The following is a 22894-nucleotide window of genomic DNA, read 5'->3' as shown; positions in this document are numbered from 1 at the left end:
GGAGACAACGAGGAGAACACAAAAAACTCACCGGACTCATGATGGTTACCAGAAACTAANTACTTGAAGATTGATGACCTGATGGGTGATTTGTGAAATGGCGTGTCCGGTTAGGCCAGTGACTGTTCGAGTGGAATCCAAAGCTTGAACTGGTAAGTTGAGTTGATCCACTAAACTTTGTGAAATTAAATTTAGTTCAGAGCCAGAATCCACCATGGCTGCGATGGGTAGTGACGTCTGTTCTGTGATGATTTTTGCTGGAAGAGAAAACAAAGAAGTTGGGGAGAATTTTAATGGACCCGACAGAGCTTCCCCCATTACTGACGGGTCGACCCGTTTCCCTGAACCGGGCAGTTGGCCACGAAATGTCCTTTATTTCCGCAGTAAATGCACTCTCTTTGCCCTGAAGCGCCTCTGTCTCTCTTCTGCAGAAAGTCGAGTTCGGCCCACCTGCATAGGCTCAACTTCTGCTACCGGATTGAGGGACTCAGCAACTCTTCCCTTTCCCAACGCAACCCCAGGTGTGTGGGCAGTCGGTGGGAAAGAGTCCCTTTCGCGCTGTCGTTCTCTCAGACGATTATCAATTCTGATGGCTAGCGAAATTAGTTCATCCAAGGTAGCAGGTTCATCTTTAGTAGCCAATTGATCCTTAATCGTGTCAGACAAAGAACCAGTAAAAATACCTCTTAGTGCCAATTCGTTCCATCCTGCTTCCTCCGCCGTAATCCGGAAATCCACCGAATAATCCGCCACAGATCTGCATCCTTGCCGTAACGTAAGTAACCGCTTCGCTGCTTCCTCCTGCTGTAAAGGGTGGTCAAACACACGCCGGAACTCCTGAACAAAACGTAAAAAATCCAGCGTGTCTATGGAATGAGAACCCAAAAAGGCTTGTGCCCAACGCAGAGCTCGTCCCTTCAACGCTGCTACAATATAAGTTATTTTAGCAGCGTGCGTAGGGAATAATGATGGAGAGCGAGCAAAAGCTAAATTACATTGAAGGAGGAAACCTCCGCAACGATCTGTGTCCCCTTCAAAACACTCCGAAGGCTTCATTTCCGGTTCGCGGAGCGAAGGTAAGGGGGCGGTAGGAGGTGTGGCCGATACTGACAGTGGAGCGGGGCTTGTGGGAAATAGAGTTCCCAATCTATTGTCCAAAGCCACAATACGGTGAGAAACGGAGTTTAGAGTGGCACCAGTATCCTGCTGAACCTGATAAGAGTTGTTGGATTAACTTTTCATAGTGATCTAACTGGTGCTCGTGATGGACTAATGTATCCGCGGTCTGTCCGCCGCCGGAACTGCTCTTAGGGTTTGGATCTGGCTGGAGCATTCTGTCAGGATCTGAACAGTACCCAGGTGAGCAGCTCGGCAACAGACAGACGCAGAAACCAGCGGGTATCGGTAAGTGAATTTATTTACAGTGTAATGAATATTTACAGGAGGGAACCGGAACCAGGACCTGAGGAGCAGAGAATGAGGTGAGTATGGGATCGGTGAGGAGAGGAACAGCAGGTATGGCACAGATAATATTCCTGGGAATAGTTCTTACTGAACAGGTTCGAGTCCAGAACACAGAGGAGATGACGAGATCGATCCTTGTCCAGCGGTGGTCCGGTGTAGGTCCCAGAGAGCAGGGTCCAGGTGAGGTGAGTATTCCCAGGTGCAGGTAAGGTGACGTCTCAGAAAGCGACTGACCGGTCTTAGAATCCAGGAGGCAGTAGTTGCAGGAACAGTCAGGTTCAGTTGAGCAGGTGAGTACTTAATTTGGCGGACCGGCTGTTGAAGGCAGACCAGAGTGGTTCCAGAGGAGCAGGAAATCCTGAACACAGGTTTGAAAACACGAAGAACAGACTAGGATTACAACAGGGAGTACACGAAGAACACAGGTAAGTTTCCTTCAGGCTCTGCACTTAAACACAAGGTAAATAATGCTCCAGCGCTGGTCTGGTCTTCACTGCAGCCTTAAATACTCCTCCACTTCTAATCAGCCTGATCAGTCACAGGTGTGGGAGGAGTGGTGATGAGACATCCGTACACCTGCTCAGGAGACGCCCACCAGGAAGCACTCACACACACACACAAAACCACCAATCACCACAATATCTCTGTCAGTAGCTGGCATGAGAGGTCATCTTTGCTGCTTTTTCCATGATTGTGCTTGCCCAAATGATGCGCTTGACATCATTAAATGTTTTTTGTTTTTTTTATGAAGAACATGAGTCCCCTCCTATCTCTAAAAATTTCAAACTTAAAAAGATTTAAAAATGAAAAAGGACTGATGCCCCAGAAAAACGCTTGGGGTCTATGCGATTCACGTGAATAAAACGTAAATAAAATAACGTCACAGTCAACTCCGCTATAATGTTTTCACCTGCTCTCTGATCTGCCCAGCTATCATGCCCACTCGACTGCTTTATAAACTACGCCACAGCTTTCAAGAGCAAGGATAAATAACTACTGTCAGTATATACCAACTCAGAACACAGTTCAATCTGCAACCCCCCGTTGGAGGTAGCTCCGTCTCTTTAACAGTAAAACTGCATTTATCACCGACAGAAATGGGACACGCTCGCACAAACACGAAACAAGGGACGCGGCTAATTACTGGAACTAAGACGCAGCCTTTCCCAAATCCGCTAACTCACCTGCAATAATATCACCGGTTCCACTCAAGAGTTTAAACAAGCGCCACGAATGTGCTTCTGAAAGACCGAATCTTATAAAACTCATTGTAACTAACTGCATTTTCTCTTAATAAAGTTTTATAACTGCACCGGAGTAGTTTAGCTAGGTTCACCTCCAATAACTGTCCTCGGCATTAACAAGTCGTTGTCTCAATGTCCTGTGTTTAAACATGTTACAGACACGGAAATTCGTTTTTATGACATATTTACAAATTTGGTTTAATTAAAAAAAAACATATACAGGCAAATTCCCCTATTTCACTTGCTCCTTGCTTGCTCCTAAGACAGGAAAAGGCCGCCAGCTCTAATCCAGATCTTACTGACAAAAAATAATCATCCGCGACTTCACTTTTCATGTCCTCAATTTGCTCAGGTGGTGTTCATTTTCCTTTGTCAATAGGCAGATTCAATTGGGTTGAGCACCTCCTTAAGTGTGACCAAAATCTTATATCATAATTATTCCCTTATCAGATCAAGAACTAAATTCCAATGCCAATAACTTGTGACATTAAGCTGAAATTTCATAACTCATTATGTTAAATAGAAGTAAATTATAGAAACACCCCCCCCCCTGTAGTGAGGAAAGTAGGGTAAATGTTTTCTGATGTTGATGACCTGTTTCAAAAACCTCGGAATTGTTGTGCCACAATCCTTGTTACCTAGCAACCCAAAGCTGAGCCCAGCCCCTCACCTAGTGGAGCTCCACCCACTTCATTACAAGAAGACCATCACGTTAGTTCTGCTGGTTTTACAGCTGAACAATGTCTGCTGGAAAAGGAAAATGTTCTGTTGTCGGCTGCAATACAGAACACGTGTCTATGCATGTTCTCCCAGTCACAGAGAACAGAGCTGCGTGGCTTCATTTTATTTTGGATGCCAATGTCCCTGTGATACTGTCAAAGAAAGTTGTAGTTTGAACAGCTCACCAGTCCCAGAAACTCGTCTCTGTTAAAGTCACAGCAGGTTTGTCTAAACTAACATTAGAACTATGTTAATAAAAGAGAAGAAAAGTTGGGAAGAAAAAAAAAACAAAACTGATCTTTACCAAGCGGCCGTCCGGACACTTTTTGGGTTTCGGACCGCTGATTGCTGGTGTCCCGACCCGCTGATTACTGGTATCCGACTTCACAAAAGTTGGTTCAGAACCGCTAAGTGCCAAAGTCAGAATCCTCAGTTTGAATTAATAATAATATAAATGTGCATCAAATCTGCAGCGTTTAATCCTTCAGAGAGTTTTAATGTTTTGAGACATGAGTTGGGATGTGCTCCCTCCTCCTAAACCCGGTGGTTCACTTAGGGACCATCAACAAATTACCGAACCAATGACACTTGAAAAACAAAAATTAATTAATCGTCATATCATGTGAATTTCTGACCAATTATGTTGAATTATTTAACTATACTGGACACATTAGACACACCTAATTGCATCTAATTTTTAAGAATTTTATATTTTTCCATAAAATCTTTATGAAAAAATCAACTTTTTTTTATTCTCAATAGCTTGCATGTCTTGAGGTCAGGTGAAGAAAATTTAATCTTAAATTGTGTCATTAGATGGATGTGTCATTACTCCAGTCTGATGAAACAATTCAACATTCATTTTTAAACCCCTGGGCTCCAGTCATGGAATGTATTGAGAAAAAAAAAACTTTTTATAAAGATATACAAAAATATATAATGTTTTAAAACCAGATAAAGTTTGATGTGTTTTATTTGTCAAGTCTAGTGAAACAATTCAACATTAACTTATTTGAAAGATATTCGTACCAGGTCTGAACAGTCATTTATTGGCACCAGGTGATGCTTTGAGCACAGCTGATAAAGAGCTGTGCTCAAAGCATCACCTGGTTCTAATAAATGAACCAAAACAAAAGTCCTCCAGTGTGCAAGCCTTCTTTCTTTTGTTTTTGCTAAAGGATTATTTGCATTGTAGGTAAGCACCTACTGTCATTTTACATGTAGATGTGTTGCTTTTTGTTCCATTTATTGATTAAGTACACAGAACAAAAAGCACTGACCGTTAACACTGTGTGGACATCCATCCATCGATTGTCTTTACTGCTCAGGGTCGCAGGGGAGCTAATGCCTTTCTCCAGGAATCATTGTGGGAGAGTCGGGCCCCACCCTGAACAGGTCTGAAGTCCATCAGTGACACATAGATACCAACATGGCAGACAACCATTCACGCTCTCACACCTGGTACCAATTTAGAGTTATCAGTTAACCTAACATGCATGTTTTTGGTCAGTGGGAGGAAACTGTAGTACCCACACATGCACACAGAGAAAACCCACGCATGCACAGGGAGAACATACAAACTCTACAAACAAAATACTCAACATGAAATTTTTTATTTTATTTTACTTTTTATTGCCATAAAACATAAAATAAGTTTATTTTATACAGGTAATTAACTTTCCCAAATTATTTTAATTATCCTATAAATTACAGCAACAAATCAACACACTCTTGCACTGTGCTGAAACAAACATTTTTTGCTCTTGCACATTCCAGATAAAACGTAATGTATTCTTTTTTTCTAGACTGTGCTCAGACTTAATTGACACAATGTTGAACTCTGTTCTGAGTTGTTACTGTGAATAAGATACCCAGCATTTTTTTTCTTCAACACTTTCAAGGCTTTCTGCTGCTATCAGCAACTTGGTTCACCAGATCTGATTACACACTTCTTTAACACACCTTCAGGTAGACTTTGTACTAAGTCTGTTGCCCTTTCGATGACCAGCCACCACAGTGTAATTGGCTGTACATGCTCCCAGGGGACAACAGTATGGCACAGCACTGTATAGCTCCTGCTAGCTGATGATGGTGTTAACAGGCTTCTGCAGCTTGTCTGTGAAAATATGTATCTTAATAAAAGCACAAGTTGAAGGCAAAGATTGCTGGATCACTGGTGGGTGTTAGAGTCTCTGTCTGTGAGAACCCCAGGTGAGTTTGTGTAAGTAGACTCAGGTCAAACGCAGTGCTATATTGCAGTCCAAACTTTATTTGCTGGTAAAGTTTCACTGACAGCTATATTTTGCTTTTTAGAATACAAACAGTTTTCACTTTTGAGTGTTGCTATAGCTTGTTGTTGCATTATTAGCTTGTAGGGCTGCCGTTTCTATTCCAAAATGTTGACTCATTGGGCTTTGATAATCTATCAACATCAATATTTTTAGCAGACACATAATTGTTATTCAGATTCAGATTCTCTTTATTGTCATTCAACATAACATCAAGGATGCACTGTAGAATGAAATTACGATGCATATTAGCACACGACATAAACAGCTTGATAAACTATGAAGTAATATAAAATTCAAAATACTAAAATTAAACAAGTAAAATGTCAGGCAGATAAAAACACAAGATCGAGGTAGAGGTGGGTTAAATAAAAAATATGCAGTAAGGTGCATACATTTGCATTTGTGCAATATATAACAGCATGTGTGCAAAAACACTAAACAGGTAGATGAGATACAGTTAAAGGAGTGTTTGGTCAGCAGCTGAGCAAATTAAAGACAGGTAGATGAGATTGTAATTCAGTAATTATTCGGTATTATACAGTGTTCATAAGTCTGATGGCGGTGGGAAAGAAGCTGTCACGGAACCTTACTGTTCTGCAAGACAGGCTGCGGTATCTTCTGCCTGAGGGTAGGAGAGAGAACATGCTGTGACTGGGATGAGTGGGGTCTTTGATGATTCTGGTTGTCCTCAACAGAAAGCGTTGTTTGGCCAGTTCCCCAACAGATGTCAGCGTGACCCCGATTATCTTCTCAGCTGACCTCACCACTCTCCTCAGTGCCTTCCTGTCATGGGTGTTGCTGTTCTCGTGCCACAGAGAGATGCAGCTGGTGAGCACGCTCTCAATGATGCCTCTGTAGAAGGTAGTGAGGATTTTTTTTAGGTGTGGTCTCTTTAGCCTGCGCAGGAAGTGAAGTCGCTGGCGGGCCTTTTTCACGATGTAGTGGTGTGCAGTGACCAGCTGAGATTATTCGCAACGTGGACCCCCAAGAACTTGATGTGTGGGACATCATGTTATGACTTTATCTTTAATTTTTAGTAATGTATCAACTGAAATAGCAGTTTTTTTCCACACTGCTAGTATGTGCTGTGTACACCAGATGAGCTCTGGTCTGCTCCACCTGAACTGCAGGTCTAGGGGTGGCTAGACTGAGCTCAATACTCACACAGAGGTGGCCCTGAAAATTACTTATTTATTTCCCTTCATTGCAAGTTGTTGTGAATTCAGTAGTGTTTCTTTGTCATTTTTTCATTTACTTACACAGGCAGTGACTATCATGTAGAATTACATTTTGAATCTCCTTAATGTGTTCCTAAACTACAACCTCAATTCTAATGAAGTTGGAACGTTGTGTAAAACAAATAAAAACAGAATACGATGATTTGCAAATCCTTTTCAACCTATATTCAAGTGAATACACTACAAAGACGATATTTATTGTTCAAACAGATAAACTTTATTGTTTTTTGGTTTTTTTTTGCAAATATTCACTCATTTTGAATTTGATGCCTGCAATATATTCCAAAAAAGCTGGGTCAGATGCATATCTACCAACGTGTTACATCACCTTTCCTTTCAAGAACACTCAATAGGCATTTGGGAACTGAGGACACTAATTGTTGAAGCTTTTTAGGTGGAATTCTTTCCCATTCAGGGGGTCAGTGTCTCAGGAGGTAGGGGTTTGTGCTGTAACTAGAGGGTTGCCAGTTCAAACCCCAGCTCTGCCTGTCTCAGCCCTTGTGTCTTTGGGCAAGATACTTCACCCGCCTTGCCTACTGGTGGTGGTCAGAGGGCTCATTGGCACCAGTGTAATAGTAGCCTCACTTCTGTCAGCCCGCCCCAGGACAGCTGTGGCTACAATGTAGCTTACCTCCATCAGAGTGTGGATGGGTGGAAGAATCCCCTGGGTCTTTTAAATTCAGGTCATTTGTTCTATTGCATTTCAATTAAAAATTAAACTCCATAAAATTAAATACTAAATCCGAGTTCAGGCCAGCAGCCAGTTTTATTGTTAGTACTCAAAAACAAGTGTTACACAAATTCATATGGCCCTCAGTAATTTGTAGTTCTACATAAAATTGTTAAGGTTGTTTTCCTGTTCACATGTTTTGAATTTGGAATTTTACTGTGAGAATTTGATAAAGAAAACATTTCATGTTTCAAATGAACCTAGGTGTGTGTAATCTGCCTGAAAGTTTTTTTTCCCCAGGCAGATGTTTTTGCTTCATTTCCTGTAATCTTCAGTGATTTTGAAAAAAAAACAACTTGGTATTTGTTATGTGATGTAAAAAAAAAAAAAAGACATGCAATTTCCAATAAAAAAAAAAAATCAATAAATAGGTAACTTTTATTTAATATTAAGGGTTCGAAGAATGTCAGGCTTATTGGTCGGCCCCCATGCATTTCACCTCACCAAATCTGGCCCTCCTTGCAAAAAGTTTGGACATTCCTGGATTACACTTTTCTGTAGAGATATCTGAGGTTGTTCCTGGGATCTGTTGGAGCCACTCTTCCAGTTTGGGGGTCACAGCACCGAGTGCACCACTCGTACCACTGAGGCCTTGACTCTCCACAACATCTGTTTTCTCTTTCAGCCCTTGGTGCTTCTCGAGTTTCTCAATCTCCTTTTTCTTGATGTTAAAGTCGCTTGTGATTGCGATATCTATCACCACTGCTTTCTTATGTATTTTGTCGACTATAGTGATTAGATCAGATTATTGGGGGGGTCATAACCCCCCTATCCCCCCTGCGGGTGGTCACAGGGGCATCTTTTCACAGCCTGCATCTTGGGTCCTGCCTGGTATGACAGACCCCGGCCTCTATTGCTCTTGTGCTGCCATGATTATTACCTCTGTGCTGTCCTTCAGTCCAGCCCTGTCTAGCCACTGGTAGGGTTTGTTGATATCAGCCACTTCTTCAATCTGCTGGTGGTACATGCTGTGTAGGGGGTTATCTTTCCATGATGGTTCCTTTTCCTCCTCTTCCACATTGAGTTTCTGCTGCTTGAGACATTCACTCAGCAGATCATCATTGGGGGGTTTTCTACTTGATGTACTTCTGGATCTTGGTTGTTTCATCCTTTATAATGACTATGAATCTTCCTAGTCCTCTGCTCCTTCTTTTCTCTTAGTGTACAGTTTCAGGGTGCTGGTGAAACCCTCTGTACATTGTGGGGAGCTTTTTTGTCTTGATATCAGTGGCTTCTATCTCCTTCTTTAGCTAGGTTATTATACCAGCAAACTCTCTGATGACTGGCACCACATATGTCTTGATGTCTTCGACTTTGTTGTTACTATTCAGCTTGCTATCAGGACCAGTTTTACTCACTGTATTTATTTGGTTCTGGCTGACTCTCCTTGCAGCCTCCTCCTTGTTGCCATTTGTCTGCAGGATACCAAGGTACTTGTAGCTGTCCTGGACATCTACAAGGTTGCCTTCAGGTAGTTCAACCCCTTTAGTTGTGATCACCTTGCCTCTATTGGATACCATTTGGCTGCACTTATCAAGTCCAAAAAACATACCAATGTCCTTCGTGCATATCCTGGTAAGATGGTGTTGCTCCCTGTGTTATCTGCCATCTTCTCCCTCAGTCAGTACTTTTCCATGTCAGCCTGCCACACCCATCTACACCTGTTCCCAGTTTGTAATTAGTCACCTGTGTGCAACTTCCTCATCAACCTCAGCTCAAACATTCTGTTAATTTGCTTCTCATCTTCGCTGGTTCATTGTTGGTTCATACTCCCTCCTATTCTCTGATGTCAGTGAACCAGCTTTTCCCAAATAAGCACAAGCTCAGATAACATTCCACTTTTGCTGCCGTAGCGCATAAGTTCTGGAATGACTTGCTTTTAGACAGACTAAAACCTGTCTGTTTTTTAAAACACTTCTTAAGACCAATCTCGTATCCTTGATCTCTGACACCATGTGAGATATTGACTTTTGCTGATGACAATTGATTTTATGTTATTTGCTTTTATTAAAGAGCTGTTTTTATTTTATTTTTATTCTTTTCATTTCTTTTATTATTTTATGTTGTCTGAGTGCTGCTATCTCTTATTATTTGTGCTGTACAGCTTTTTGGTCATTTTTTTGTTTGTTTTTTTAATGCTTTCATATACGTAGCTGGTCTGGTATTGGAAAGTTGCATTCCATGAAATAAGTCACAGTAAACACTGTACTGCCTGAAATGTAAATATAAAAGAACTAAGCCACCTTAAAATAAATTACTATAAATGCTATTAGAGCTGGCATGCATAAAATGAATTGCTGTAAATTCTAGGAAAACTGTGCTGCCTAAAATGAATTACTAGAAGTATGGAGAAAGCTGTGCCAGCTAAAAGGAATCATTGGAAATGCAGGAAAAGCTGCACCAACTAAAATGACCTGCTGTAAATGATGGAAAAGCTGAATTACTGTAAATATGGGTAATGCTGTGCCACATAAAATTTGTCACCATAAATGCTACAAAAGCTGCACTACCTAAGATGAATTAGCATAAACTGCAGAAAAGCTGGACTAACTCAAATTAATTACTGTAAACACATGAAAGTTGCACTAGTTAAATAAGTGTGTGTGTGTTTTTAAAATATATTTTCACCCTTAAATGTAATACCAAATCTGGGTTTAATTTAGACTTCATTTGGATTTGAATCTGGGCCGTGGTCCACAATTTTGGAACTTTTGTTCTAGGAATGACTGCACAGTAAGCGTCTAAATGTGTACACAACTGATCAAATGCATTTTACCTTAAATCACAATCATATTTTTAACCCTAATAAAATGTGTTTAACCAAGAAGTGACAAAAATCTTTTAGTGCTGTATTTGTTGATGCATCCCAGAAGGGTTAAAAAGTGTGAGGTTCTAATGGATACTGTACACTTTAGCATTATGGATCCTCATTAATATCAATATGTCACTGGGCTGTGACTTTTGGAGACTAGCTGTTGTCATTTTGCAAAATATAATTATATTAGTCTAAATCTCTGCCATGAAATGTGTAAGCATTCCTTCAAAAAATGCAAAAAAATTATTCTGTTCTTTTCTTGGTTTAATTACACAAAAGGTAAAAAGTACATGCTTTAGGAGAAAAGACAGAGACAACAGATTAATGGTATCTTTCTTTTTCCAATTTCAGATTAGTTTACAGAAAGAGAACATGTAGGGAAATAAAAATGACGAAGGAAAGAGAATAGGTGTGGCGAGATTGTGGTTTGCAATAAACTTGTTCGTGTGTGTGTGAAAAAGAGTTTGCAGGTAGCATTTCCAGACTTAATGGCACACTTTATGTGAAGTAACAGGTCTGCATATTAACTCAGTGAAAATATCAGTCATTGCCCAGCACCTTACTGGCTCTAATACTATCAGCTACACAACTGCCAGAGATTTAATGACTTTCCCCTAGTGTGTGTATGTGTGGGTGTCTCTGTCTATAGGTTTTTTGGCAGCAGTAACCTTTCTACAATTGGAGTGTTGATTGCAATTTTTTTATCAGTGAAAAATATGAAATAATTGTGATTTATTCAGAGATTGACAGTGTGCACATATTGTAGGTTATAAAAACTCCAAACATTACAATAATTAAAGGCCTAGCATTCTTTGAAGAAATACATATGCATACGATTGACTACTACCTTTTATACCTGACATTTAGACTAAGATCTTGTTATGATGAGAAAGAGAACAGGAGTAAGAGTGTTGGTCAAACCTTGAACATAACATCATGTGTGATCTCAATGAATATCACAAGATGCCACACTCACAGTATGTATTGAGAATGACTTTCAGCTACTACCACATCAAATTTTAGCTCAATATCTGTAAGGTTGGGTGCAATATGTCTTTTTTGGGGTTTTCTCATGTCAGTTGGTTGTGGCAGCTATCTTGAGCCAGCCTGAATGAGGCTAGCTCTGAAAGTTAATCAGTTGTAGACATAAAATGATTAGTCTGAAAGTTTCAATGAAGTTCATCTGGTGGTTTGAGATATTTTGTTAACAGACAGGTAGATCTGACTGCAAATTGTTAATGCCAAATTTTTAATCTGTTTTTAGGGTTTAAGGACTATGAATCAGTTTAACCTACTAAAACCACCTAATTTTAGCTCCACATCTCCAAAGGTGAATAAGTTATAACTATTTCTGTGTTTCCTAAGGTTGGCTGTGGCAGCTATTTTAATATGGGGTGACTTCAAAATTTATAGTTTTAGATGTACAGCAATTGATTATTTTCTTCAAGTTTATTTCAAGTTTGTCCAGTGGTTGAGATATAGGTTGGATTAAATGAAACATGACCATTTAGACTGAGGTCAATTTGAAAAACATTTGATTTAGTACCACATATAAAAATGACCTGGATTGCATTTGAAAAAAACCCTAATTTGTCACTTTCAGACTGTCATAAGAAAATCAGATATGAATCACACACAGGCAAAAGAAAAGTCAGATTTGGGTGGCTTTTACCAGGTCATGTTACATTTCATCTGACTTTGACATCACTGAAGTAGGAGTAAGTGAATTGATCCAAGTATTGGTATTATTGATACCAATGTCCTGCAGTTTAAAGCTCAGAACCTTGCATGTCTGCAGCTACAGAATAGAAGTCCAGGTCCTTTTCTTTTTTTTCTTTTTTTGCTTTCAGGACTTGCCACGTCCCAATAACTGAATAACTGAGAATATTCTCCAGCATATAATACCAATGTTGGTGTCAGATTGAATTGATACTAGCGTGATGGAATCAATACTTGAGCATGTCGGATAGTACTTTAGTAGGCTCCAATTACACAACAACCTTATTTACTTTTGCAAACATATGCTGTCACGTTCTTCTGTGCATGCGGGACACTTCAGGGCCATAGACTGTTCACACTGGAATCTGTAGGCAGTCACATTTAAATTAGAATGTGAATGATCAGGCAAAAAAATCAATCTGAGCAATTGAGTATTAAGACCTGCATTATGATTGTAGCTTTTGACGTAAGCTAAACCAGTGGCCCTCAACCTTCTTAGCTCCACGGTCCAGTTCAATATCTGACAGTATTTTCACGGACCGGCCTTTAAAGGTGTGGCAGATAAATACAACAAAATAAAATGATACGACCGGCACGAAAATGGGGGTATTTTTAAAAACATAATAAACGTAAATCCAACATGTCCTCGCAGCTTTGTTAGCTGCGTCCTGGTATTGCATTATCAACATGAATAACACCCTCTCCCCCCCTGATGTTCTCTGGTCAATATGGCGAAGTTTAAACATGCCCTTTAAAATAAGATACACCACAAATATAAAGTGCACAAAGAATACAACTCACCATAACGCCGAATCAGTGGAGCCCTGAGCCTGTTTCTCTGTAACGAGTCTGTCCCATCTAGGGCTTCCAGATGTTTGTTTTTACTCATTTTGCTGCTTGTTGGTTTGTTTTTAGTGGTAACGGATCACGTGACTTCCATAAGCATTTTGACATGCATCAAGAGGGAGTCATAGATGGATGTAGTGGACAGAATCCGGTCATTTTTCAAAATAAATGTTGTTCAGACTCCGAAATACTGTGAGTTAATTATTCTTTCTCTGCGGCCCGGTGCCAAATGACCCATGGACCGGTACCAGTTCACAGCCTGGGGGTTGGGGACCTCAGGGCTAAACTGTTAACAATTGTGATGTGCGAGTCATGATGAATCTTCCATGATGACTCGGGAGTCATGATTCTTCTCCCTCATCAACTCATTAACTCACTGATTTGTCCCTGCTACAGTTAAGACAACATGTTACGGTTGTGCAACTGCTATGCTAACTGTTTAATAAGTATATCGTGCTAAACGTTGCATTAGCCCTGTAGAAAAAGCAGCAGTTCTGGTTTCTTGTTTCAACTCCCCACTAACCTGCTGTGAGTAATGAAGAAGTGAGTCACGCTGGTGTAGTGTTCTGTGAGTGCTGTAGTAATCAAACTCCTGACTCACTTGTTTGAGTCAAGAGTCACAAAGAGGAAGTGCAACTCCTGAGCGAATCAGGACAGTGAGTGAGTGAGTAACTCAGTGATTTGTTAGGATTTGTTTGATGTGGTCGAGTTGTTTGTTACCATTTGTTTGAGTCACTGAGTTGCTCCCTCTCGTACCTGCAGCAGCACAAGCGCTCTAGAAGAGCCCCTCCCCTTCCGGAGTCTGTGGTTCCGTTCCAGCAGTCTAGTATGTGATTCAATACTGCACTGCAAATAAGTCAAAATAACTCATTGTGCTAAATAAATGCAACACTAAGACATTTATGTTGGAAGATGTTTACTTTATCTTGATATAAATTGATGTATTTATTTAACTGTGCATTAGTAAAGGCAATTATTAAAAAAAAAAAAAAAAATGTAACATTTTATGCCGCCTCAGCTGTCTGACTTCAGATGTAAACCAGGGTTTGTCATTGTTGTAACTCGCCCTGGTTCATGTTGGTATACAGCTGTCCTCACAGAAGCTGGCTAAAGACGTCACAGCCTCTGTGTATATGTCCAGACTTCTGGTGGCAAATCTAAATACATCTTCGTTTGTTGCCTGAAGATCCTTCACAGCCTCAGAGCTCTACTTCTTCACAGTCTTCACTACAAGTTTGGAAAGTTTTATCTTCTGCCTGCATGAGGAAATCCGGTAACTCACGAGATTCTTTCACAAAACAGTTTTTTTAGACCTCAAAGATCAGTCTGTCTTCCTGCTGCCTCCATCCAGAATTATGCTGCTTTGCCTTTAAAGGAATCTTTAAATAGCATTGTTTTTTATTTTTCTGAGAACCCTTAAAAATTTATTGCCTTGCCCAATTGTGTTAAAAGGAATGTGTCAAAAACAGATGTCAAGTAGGTGTAGTGAAAATTTTGTTGTATTATTTGTCTATGCCCGTTTATTTATTTTGACTTTGTATTCTGTTTCTATTTATTTAAATAAATTGATTCACCTTACTTACCTCTCAAAAAACAGTTGAAAAGTTTGTTCAGACAAGGAAAAAAAATCAGTGAATCAAAAAATATCACAGGAGTCTCATGAATGCTTTAATTAATCTTTGATCTTTCTCCTTATGTCATCAACAAAGACAAAAATTGCTGAGTCAGTTGTCTCAGGATACAATGACAAAGGCTGAAGTTTTACAAAGTTACAGCCAGTTATCGTATTTTCCAGGACTATAAGTCGCACCAGCCATAAAATGCATAATAAAGAAAAAAAAGACATATAAGTCGCACTGGAGTATAAGTTGCATTTTTTGGGAAATTTATTTGATAAAATCCAACACCAAAAACAAACATGTCATCTTGAAAGACAATTTAAAATAAAAATAGAATAGAGGCAACAACAGGCTGAATAATTGTACGCTAATGTTACGTAACTTACGTAACACAAACAACAAACTGAGAACGTGCCTGGTATGTTAATATAACATATAAGTTGCACGGCGCATTCTCCCGGTTGCCGTGAAGCTGTGCTCTCCATCCATCAGCCACTGCTCCCACAGGTTACGCAAGACTGCATTAAAGCTCCTATTAACTGATATTCACAGTAATGTCATGATAGAAAGAGTAATGAAAAGGTTGATTCACAAAATACTGCCTGAAGAATAAGCTTAAACTATTTAAATTGCTGTTGTTCAGGAGGAATGGAGAATCCATGTATCATTCATTCTTTCCATTTTCAATTGTCCCTCAAAACTCAAATAATGAAAAACTGACTGGTTATTTTGTTTTTTGTTTTTTATTATAACACCAAAAATAAAAAAAAAACGCCTGGTTTTTCATATTTCACTTTTAGGCTAAGTTTGAAAACATAAAATCAAAAAACGGACAGCAGGACAGAATTTGATTTTAATATTTAATTGGTCGGGTTTAGGTGACCCGGAAGTTTGGTAAGGAGTGCTGGCAAACAACAAACATTAGCTTGTTCCCCGCCAGCTACAACTTCACTTCCTCTCAAATGAGGCGTTCTCCTGAAACGACCGAAAGCGCAGGCATGAACAATTGATCTGCACATGGATCCGCTCCTTCCTGGTTTTTGACCAATAGGAGGGGAGCTGGACCAAGAAGGCAGCCTCCTCATTTGCATATTGAGGCAGAAATGCACACGGTAAAGTAAAAAGAGGAGACGAGGAAATGTAAAAAGAACAAACGCTTGTATAAGGAAAAGGAAAAAGAAAACAAACATTTCTTGACGAAAACACATGTGTATGGAAAAGGCAAAACATAATATATATACTTCTGCTTTTATTTTTATTTATGTCAGTTTCAGCCCTCCATACACTCTACAATTACTGCAACTGTTGTGTGGCTGATACAAGTTATCACGTGGGTTATTTGAAGTTAATAATCACTCTTGCGTAATCACTCTTTAGATTGGGAGTCACAGAGAAGCTTTTGATCATGTAGGAAATGTAAATATCAGCTTTATAAATTGATGTATGTGGATCTGAGAAAAACATGAAAAAACAGAAAATGTTTTCTTTTCTCTCTTGTTTCTGTTCATGCAGTGGGATGCCATTAATGAAATGGATGAATACTTCACTCCTATCCACACATACCAGGTGTGTAATGTTCTTTGTGTGTGAGTATAATGTGTTGGCAATGCTTTTTCAAAGAATTGCAATGGAATATATTGCTATGATCTGATGTCTTTTTTAGAAATCTACATTAAAATTTGTTTAAAATGCATTGCAGATTTAAAAAAAAAAATCTAAATCGTTTTGAATCTCTATGAGATTGAGGATATGTCTGCACTACTCTATCTATCTATCTATCTACTCATTTTTTGTGTTCACTCTTTCTAACAAAATAACTGAAATACTGTGCTGCACCCAAGGTGGGGAGAAAGTCCACATGACATATGGCAAAAGATAACTCAAAAGAAATATTTTAGGTTAAATATTTTCCCAAAACAATGGTATTTTTTTGTTTGTTTTATTTTTTCATATAGATATTGGTTAGAGTTTAACGGTGACAAGATTAGTGAGGCAGATGCTGAAAAAATAACCTACTGTACCACTGGGCCCAGCCAGTTTAAAATTAAATTTTACAAATTCAGGCTGTAATATTCATCATTATAAGTAAAAATGTCTATTTAATTTCAATTACAACAGATATTTTTAAGGTAGACATTTATATTGTTTCTTTTATATAATAATTCCAACAGTTCAATTAGAAACATGCACATTTGTATAATTTTGGAATTTTGCTGTTCTCATGTTACTTTGTTGGTGGTTCCCAAATACTTATCCAGTTTGGAGTTTAAATCGTTTTTATTAAAATTAGGCTGTAGTATTCTTTGTCTGCTTTTCTGCAGTTGACAGCAGATGATGTTTCTAATTTTACAATGGGTGTATAGTTTGTTTATAAGGTAGTGATTCTGGAAATAAGAATTTGTCCATTTTGTTTGTTACTGGACCCAAACAATGATTTACTGCTCTCAAACAGAATGATGATTGTTAGCAAATCTACATGCACAATTTAATAAACTGATGAAATGGATTACAGATCTATGAACAATGTTTAATAAACTTATGACTTCAAATATTATTTGTACCCTGAGGGGCTCCACAACAATATTATTTAATGCAGTGGTGAAGCATGACTCATAAACATGGGTCTTATGACCGTTGTTCCCCCTCTGATTAAAAAACAACAAACTTTATAACTGTTCTCTCACTAACAGCAGCAGTGGCTTTTAGTCAGTCTAGCTCCAGACCTTAAAATAAAATGCAGTTTGGCAAACAGCAGCAGAGAGCACTAGTACTGTCTGACCAGTCACCACATTACACTCAGGTACAATTTGATTTTAAGGGACTAGAGTGAAAAATGAATTACAACAAAACACACAAAACCAACTAAATCTGTAACATAATACAAATGAGCTGAACACTCAACATCAGAACTGTGGTAAATGATCCAATTAAAACAGCACCCAATATCAAATAGAGAATGCAGTCATCATAAGATACTTAGGTTTGAAATATACACAGCATATTGGGATCAGGAGCTTAAAATGACCTATGTTCAAACATAACTACAGTTCCAAAGAATCTTCAGCAGACTAAGACACAGAGGCACATGAACCAGAATAAAGCAGTTAGCACATCAAACAACTGAACATTGGATGATGATATGAGTTCACAATGAGTCCAACAAGCATGAGCATGATTACAAACGTGACATGGCAAGAGGCAGGCAAACGTGATCATTACAGCTCGTGTCCATGAGCAGACTTACAGTATCTGTACACCCTGTTGTCAACGGCTTCACATTGACCCTGTAGTGCAGCGGTGTCCAACCCTGGTCCTGGAGGGCCTCCATCCTGCATGTTTTCCTTGTTTCCCTGCTCCAACACACCTGAGTCAGTGGTTAAATTACCTCTTCATGTTCTGCAGAAAACTGTTAATCACCCATTAATTTTTGTTGTTGTTTTTTTTTTTTTTTTTTTTTTTGGCAATCACAACATTTTCTGAAAATGTAATTTGTTAATTAGTTTTTAAGTAATCTTGCTAACAGGACGCACCAACCAACCAACACTACTAAAAAACATAACCGCCTTGGTAGATCTAACAATGATGGGACAACAGCAGGAGAGTTAGCCTATAAAGTCATGTTAAGCTGTTTATCTTAAAAGTAGTATATATTAAGCTAGCTAACTCCTTTTTTTCTTGTTGAAATTGCCCAGTTCTGCCAGAAAACATCATACTTTAAGTTGTTTACATTTCTGAATAAATAATGTCACAATATGTGAGCAGAGACCATACAGAATAATAATTTTGTATTTTACAGGGCTGTATCCATGTCCTATGGAGGACCAAATCTGGCATAATTGAAAATAAAAGCAGAAATTGTCAGGATTTGGGTTTTGTTTTGTTTTGTTTTTTTTTTCTTTGAGGTTTCTTTTGTATTTGGGGTTATTGTTTTCATGTTTTCACTTTGTATTGTTTCTGCCTCTTGTGTTCCTGTCATTATTCACTTCTCCTCTGTCAGTCACTTGTTTACTTGCCACGCCCATCTCCACCTGCTCCTAGTATATAATCACTGTGCCCACTTCCCGTAATCTGCTTTAAAACCTGGTCATTTCCTCTACTTACTCGCTGGTCCATTGCCTCTTGTACGTGCTATCTTATTCCTCCCATATCTTGCCCTGTCTTGTTGTTTTACCACATTTTGGATTTTTGTATTTCTGACCCACCAACCTTTTGTTTTTGTTCTTTTATTTAAATTTTTTTTTCCTTCAAACCAAGATGAGTCTGTGCATTGGGTTTGCCACTCTCTCCGCCCCTCTTGACAGAAATAGATATATTTTGTTTTTCCAGTGACAAGCTTTTTAGAAGTGGAAAACAAGTACTGAGATCAAGTGAATGCATTACTTCTTTTTAAAGACAGAACATTATTGAGCAGATTTTTTTTTCTATTTTCACAGTTCCTGATCTTTGAACATTAAAACCTTGATCAAATTCTGACAAACAGACTCTTTTTAAGATGAGGAGTGTAATCTGGTAACATGTTTCTGCCTGAATGTGTAGGAACTGTTAACTAAGAGTTTGAGGATTTTACAAAAGTCAAAGTTAAAATCTGTTTATTTGGGAGAATTTAGCCTTGGACAGAGGAGTTACACTGCACAGACACAAAACATCACAAGGTTAATGAATGTATCAATAAATTAATAAAATCATTAAAAACCAGCCGCAACATATAATCCTCTAACCTTTGAATGCCTTTTATTAAAGAACTAAACTAATTAATCAGGAATTAGTTATTATATTCATAGTATATTTAGTTATCTTTTTCACAGTTTACTAAACAGCAGTAACTTTAAAGTATGTTTTCAAGATTTAAAAAAAGAGCTTCTTTTGCTTCCTCTGCTGAGTCTTCATCTTTCTTGATGTTGATGTTGATCAAATTCAGTTTGCTGCCTGAAGGACATCTCATCAGTGGTCAGGGTGCACAGCTGGAAACATCTGGTGATTGTTGAGTCTTCACTTCCAGAGCGTTCAGCCTGTTAATTTGTCAACAATTTCTGTTAAATGACAATAAGATTTTAGATGAGATTACGGTAACTGTTGATTTAATGATACCTTCTAAGTTTTACCATGTGCATATTTAAAAATGGATTTATACAGAACTTTAAATACAATAATCAAAAAAACTTCTAAAATGTTTATTTCAGTTTGAAAAGTTTCTAATACAATAATAAAAAGAGTTGAGTAACATATGCTACAGGATCATTTGAATGTTTTAGTGGAGGATAAGGGATCACAATAATTTATATTTATATACTGAATAGGTATGTAATATAATATACAAAAAGATAAATCTACTAATGTTCATGTAGTATGCATCAAGAGGTCCCATTTAATGACCTACCTGCAGGTGATTCCAGCTTTGAAGCTCCTCAGTGATGAGATTCTTCTCCTCCAGTTCTTCATAGCCTCGTTTTTATGGGGGAAAAAAAAAGTGACGATTTGTGCAGCAAACGCAGCACACTATCAAGGAATTACAGTGCTGCTGAATGGAGAAGTTGAAATTACTTACTTCCTTAAGATGGCAGCATTTTTAGCTCATCCAAAGTCACATGTTGTCATGACTATATTATAGAAGTAAAATGAAAATACACTTGTATAAGGTAAAGGAAAAACAAAATGTACACATTTCTGCTTTATTTTAAAATATGTCAGATTCGGTCCTCCATATATAACCTGACAGAAACGTCAACCAATAAATGGTACTTGTTTTACTATGGAGACGTAGAGATTTCAAAGCATGTACTAAGTAGAATTTAAATAAGCCATGTACATAAAAAAACTTTATAATTTCAACAACTATCAGTTTAATTTACAAGTGAAGCAAAAATAAACAAAACATAGGAGTGTAAGCAAATAATACTGATAAATATTGTGAAGAATGGAAGTCATGATGTGTGGCATCCTCTTTTGTTCCTAAGCTTTTGTGGTCAAATAAACAGAGACTGACATGTTCATCATCACGTAGTGTGAAAAGCGTTGATGTGTGAGACACTGAATGTTCACTCTAGCATAAAGTGACAATCACATAGCAAAATGGAAGTTTCATCCAAACTACTCAGGATATTTTTAAAAACAGAATTCCTGCTGCATTTGCCCCTCTCATCCATACGCTTCCAAGCCCTAGGTCAGGAAGTGATCCTGCAGTGTTCTTGCTGGGAGGTGCCTGCTCTAACCACTGCCCCACTGTGCAACTAATATGTCATTTATAGGATGCCCATAAAAAAAAAATATATATATATATATATATATATATATAGATGATCAAATGTATTTAACAAGGGTCCAATACTTCTAAGAATTAATAGTGCTTCATGTACCAGCTTGAAATACTTTTGTATTACTCATGATGTTGTTGAAGATAGTGATTATAGACAAAGACTTACTCCTAATCAGGTTTGTAACGTGATGAGCCCTAGCCAGAATAACTGGCTGAGGACAGGCTGGATTACTCGAGAAGGAGCCAGGAGGATCTACATTGAGGTCAAGTTCACTCTGAGAGACTGCAACAGCATGCCTGGAGTACTGGGTACCTGCAAGGTAATGCATGCACAGAGCCAGTGAAATGCCATCTTTCTGAGGAAAGAACTCACTTCATTTGTATTTGACAGAGTTGATGTGCATTTTCACATTTCACCATATTAACATTCTGTAAGCTTGTCTAAAAACGGGGTAAAAATACACCAGCATATTGTAATCTTATACTTCAACATTTTGATCTCACCACTATCTGATAGCTCAGAAAAGGAGAATGTACTGCAGCTTGGAACCCAAAATGTGATGTCGTTTTAACAACACAAAAACAGGCCAAACAAAACTTTATTTCGTACAAATTAAAATCACCGTAAAACTGTTTGAACTGAACACAATTTATATGCAAATTAGTGCAAATAGTGAAAAATATTTTTTACTAATTTGGCGTGCTTTTTATGCCATAAATGTCCAGTCCCAACTGAATTCTATGGCATATTATAAGTAAATTATTTAATGATTTATTTCTTTTGTATTTTATTGTCTCAAGCAACAATAATAACTTTAGATAAGCGACACATTTTATAGATAAGCTAAAAATTAGAAGCAGTTGTAAAGTTGGCAGAGGTAAAAAATAATCAGTCTTACTTATTCATAGGCAGCTCAAATGGCTGGGTTTTACGTAGTTTCAGCATGGGTAGACTGTTAACAGGACATAATTTGATAAAATAAAATAGTAAAGTCACTAGTGTGGCAGTTCATTTGCAACTTCCATCTCTTCTTTTATATAGTGAGTTTATAGAACAAGTGAAATTTACAAAAAAAACCTAAGGCAGGTTTTAACAAGGGTATCACTTGACCTTCGACCATGTGGCCTTGAAAAATAAGGATCATTCTTAACTCATGAGGTGTCCAGTTCTGCAGTTTGACATTCCTACGTTACACAATTGCAGAGTTAAATCATGGGGTCACCTGTGACCTTGACCTTAGTCAGAATTACCACCAAACCTTAATCACTTGGTTACTATGACAACCAAATATTTTCTGAAATTTTCATCAAAAATTGTTCAGTAGTTTTTAAGTAATCTTGCTATCTTTGTTTTTTTAAAGGTCAGTTGGCTCTGGCAGCCATCTTAGGTTGACTCCAAAAATTAATCAGCTTTAGAGGTAACCCAGTCATAGCTTCAATAAAATTTTCCTTATTCATGAGATGTATTGCAAAAATTCAGAGTTGACTCCAAAAGTAATGGCAAAGATTTAAACACAAATCTCATGAGATCAATTAGGGCTCAGAGTGTAAATTGGAGTATGAGGTTTCGATTACATACAGGTGCTGGTCATAAAATTAGAATATCATGAAAAAGTAGATTGATTTCAGTAATTCCATTTAAAAAGTGAAACTTGTATATTATATTTATACATTACATACAAACTCATATATTTCAAATGTTTATTTCATTTAATTTTGATGATTACAAATGACAACAAATGAAAATCTCAAATTCATCATATCAGAAAATTAGAATATTACTGAAGACCAATAAAAACAAGGGATTTATAGAAATGTTGGCCAACTGAAAAGTATGAACATGAAAAGTATGAGCATGTACAGCACTCAGTATTTAGTTGGGCCTCCTTTGGCCTGTATTACTGCAGCAATGCGGCGTGGCATGGAGTCGATCAGTCTGTGGCACTGCTCAGGTG

The 22894-nt window shown here is 38.1% G+C and overlaps 1 protein-coding gene across 2 annotated transcripts in view; it reads left to right on the top strand.

Moving 5' to 3' along the window:
* epha8 (eph receptor A8) overlaps window positions 1-22894 on the top strand; it is a 271726-nt gene that overhangs the window by 95626 nt on the left and 153206 nt on the right. For both annotated transcript variants that reach the window (XM_037975306.1, XM_037975307.1), the window contains exons 3-4: window positions 16199-16252; window positions 21116-21259. In XM_037975306.1, coding sequence (XP_037831234.1) covers window positions 16199-16252; window positions 21116-21259 — 198 coding nt within the window. The remainder of the gene's footprint in view (window positions 1-16198; window positions 16253-21115; window positions 21260-22894) is intronic.

Source organism: Kryptolebias marmoratus, linkage group LG4 (genome assembly GCF_001649575.2).
Source record: "Kryptolebias marmoratus isolate JLee-2015 linkage group LG4, ASM164957v2, whole genome shotgun sequence".
Lineage (NCBI taxonomy): Eukaryota > Metazoa > Chordata > Actinopteri > Cyprinodontiformes > Rivulidae > Kryptolebias > Kryptolebias marmoratus.
This window is presented reverse-complemented; position numbering and strand designations above follow the sequence as displayed.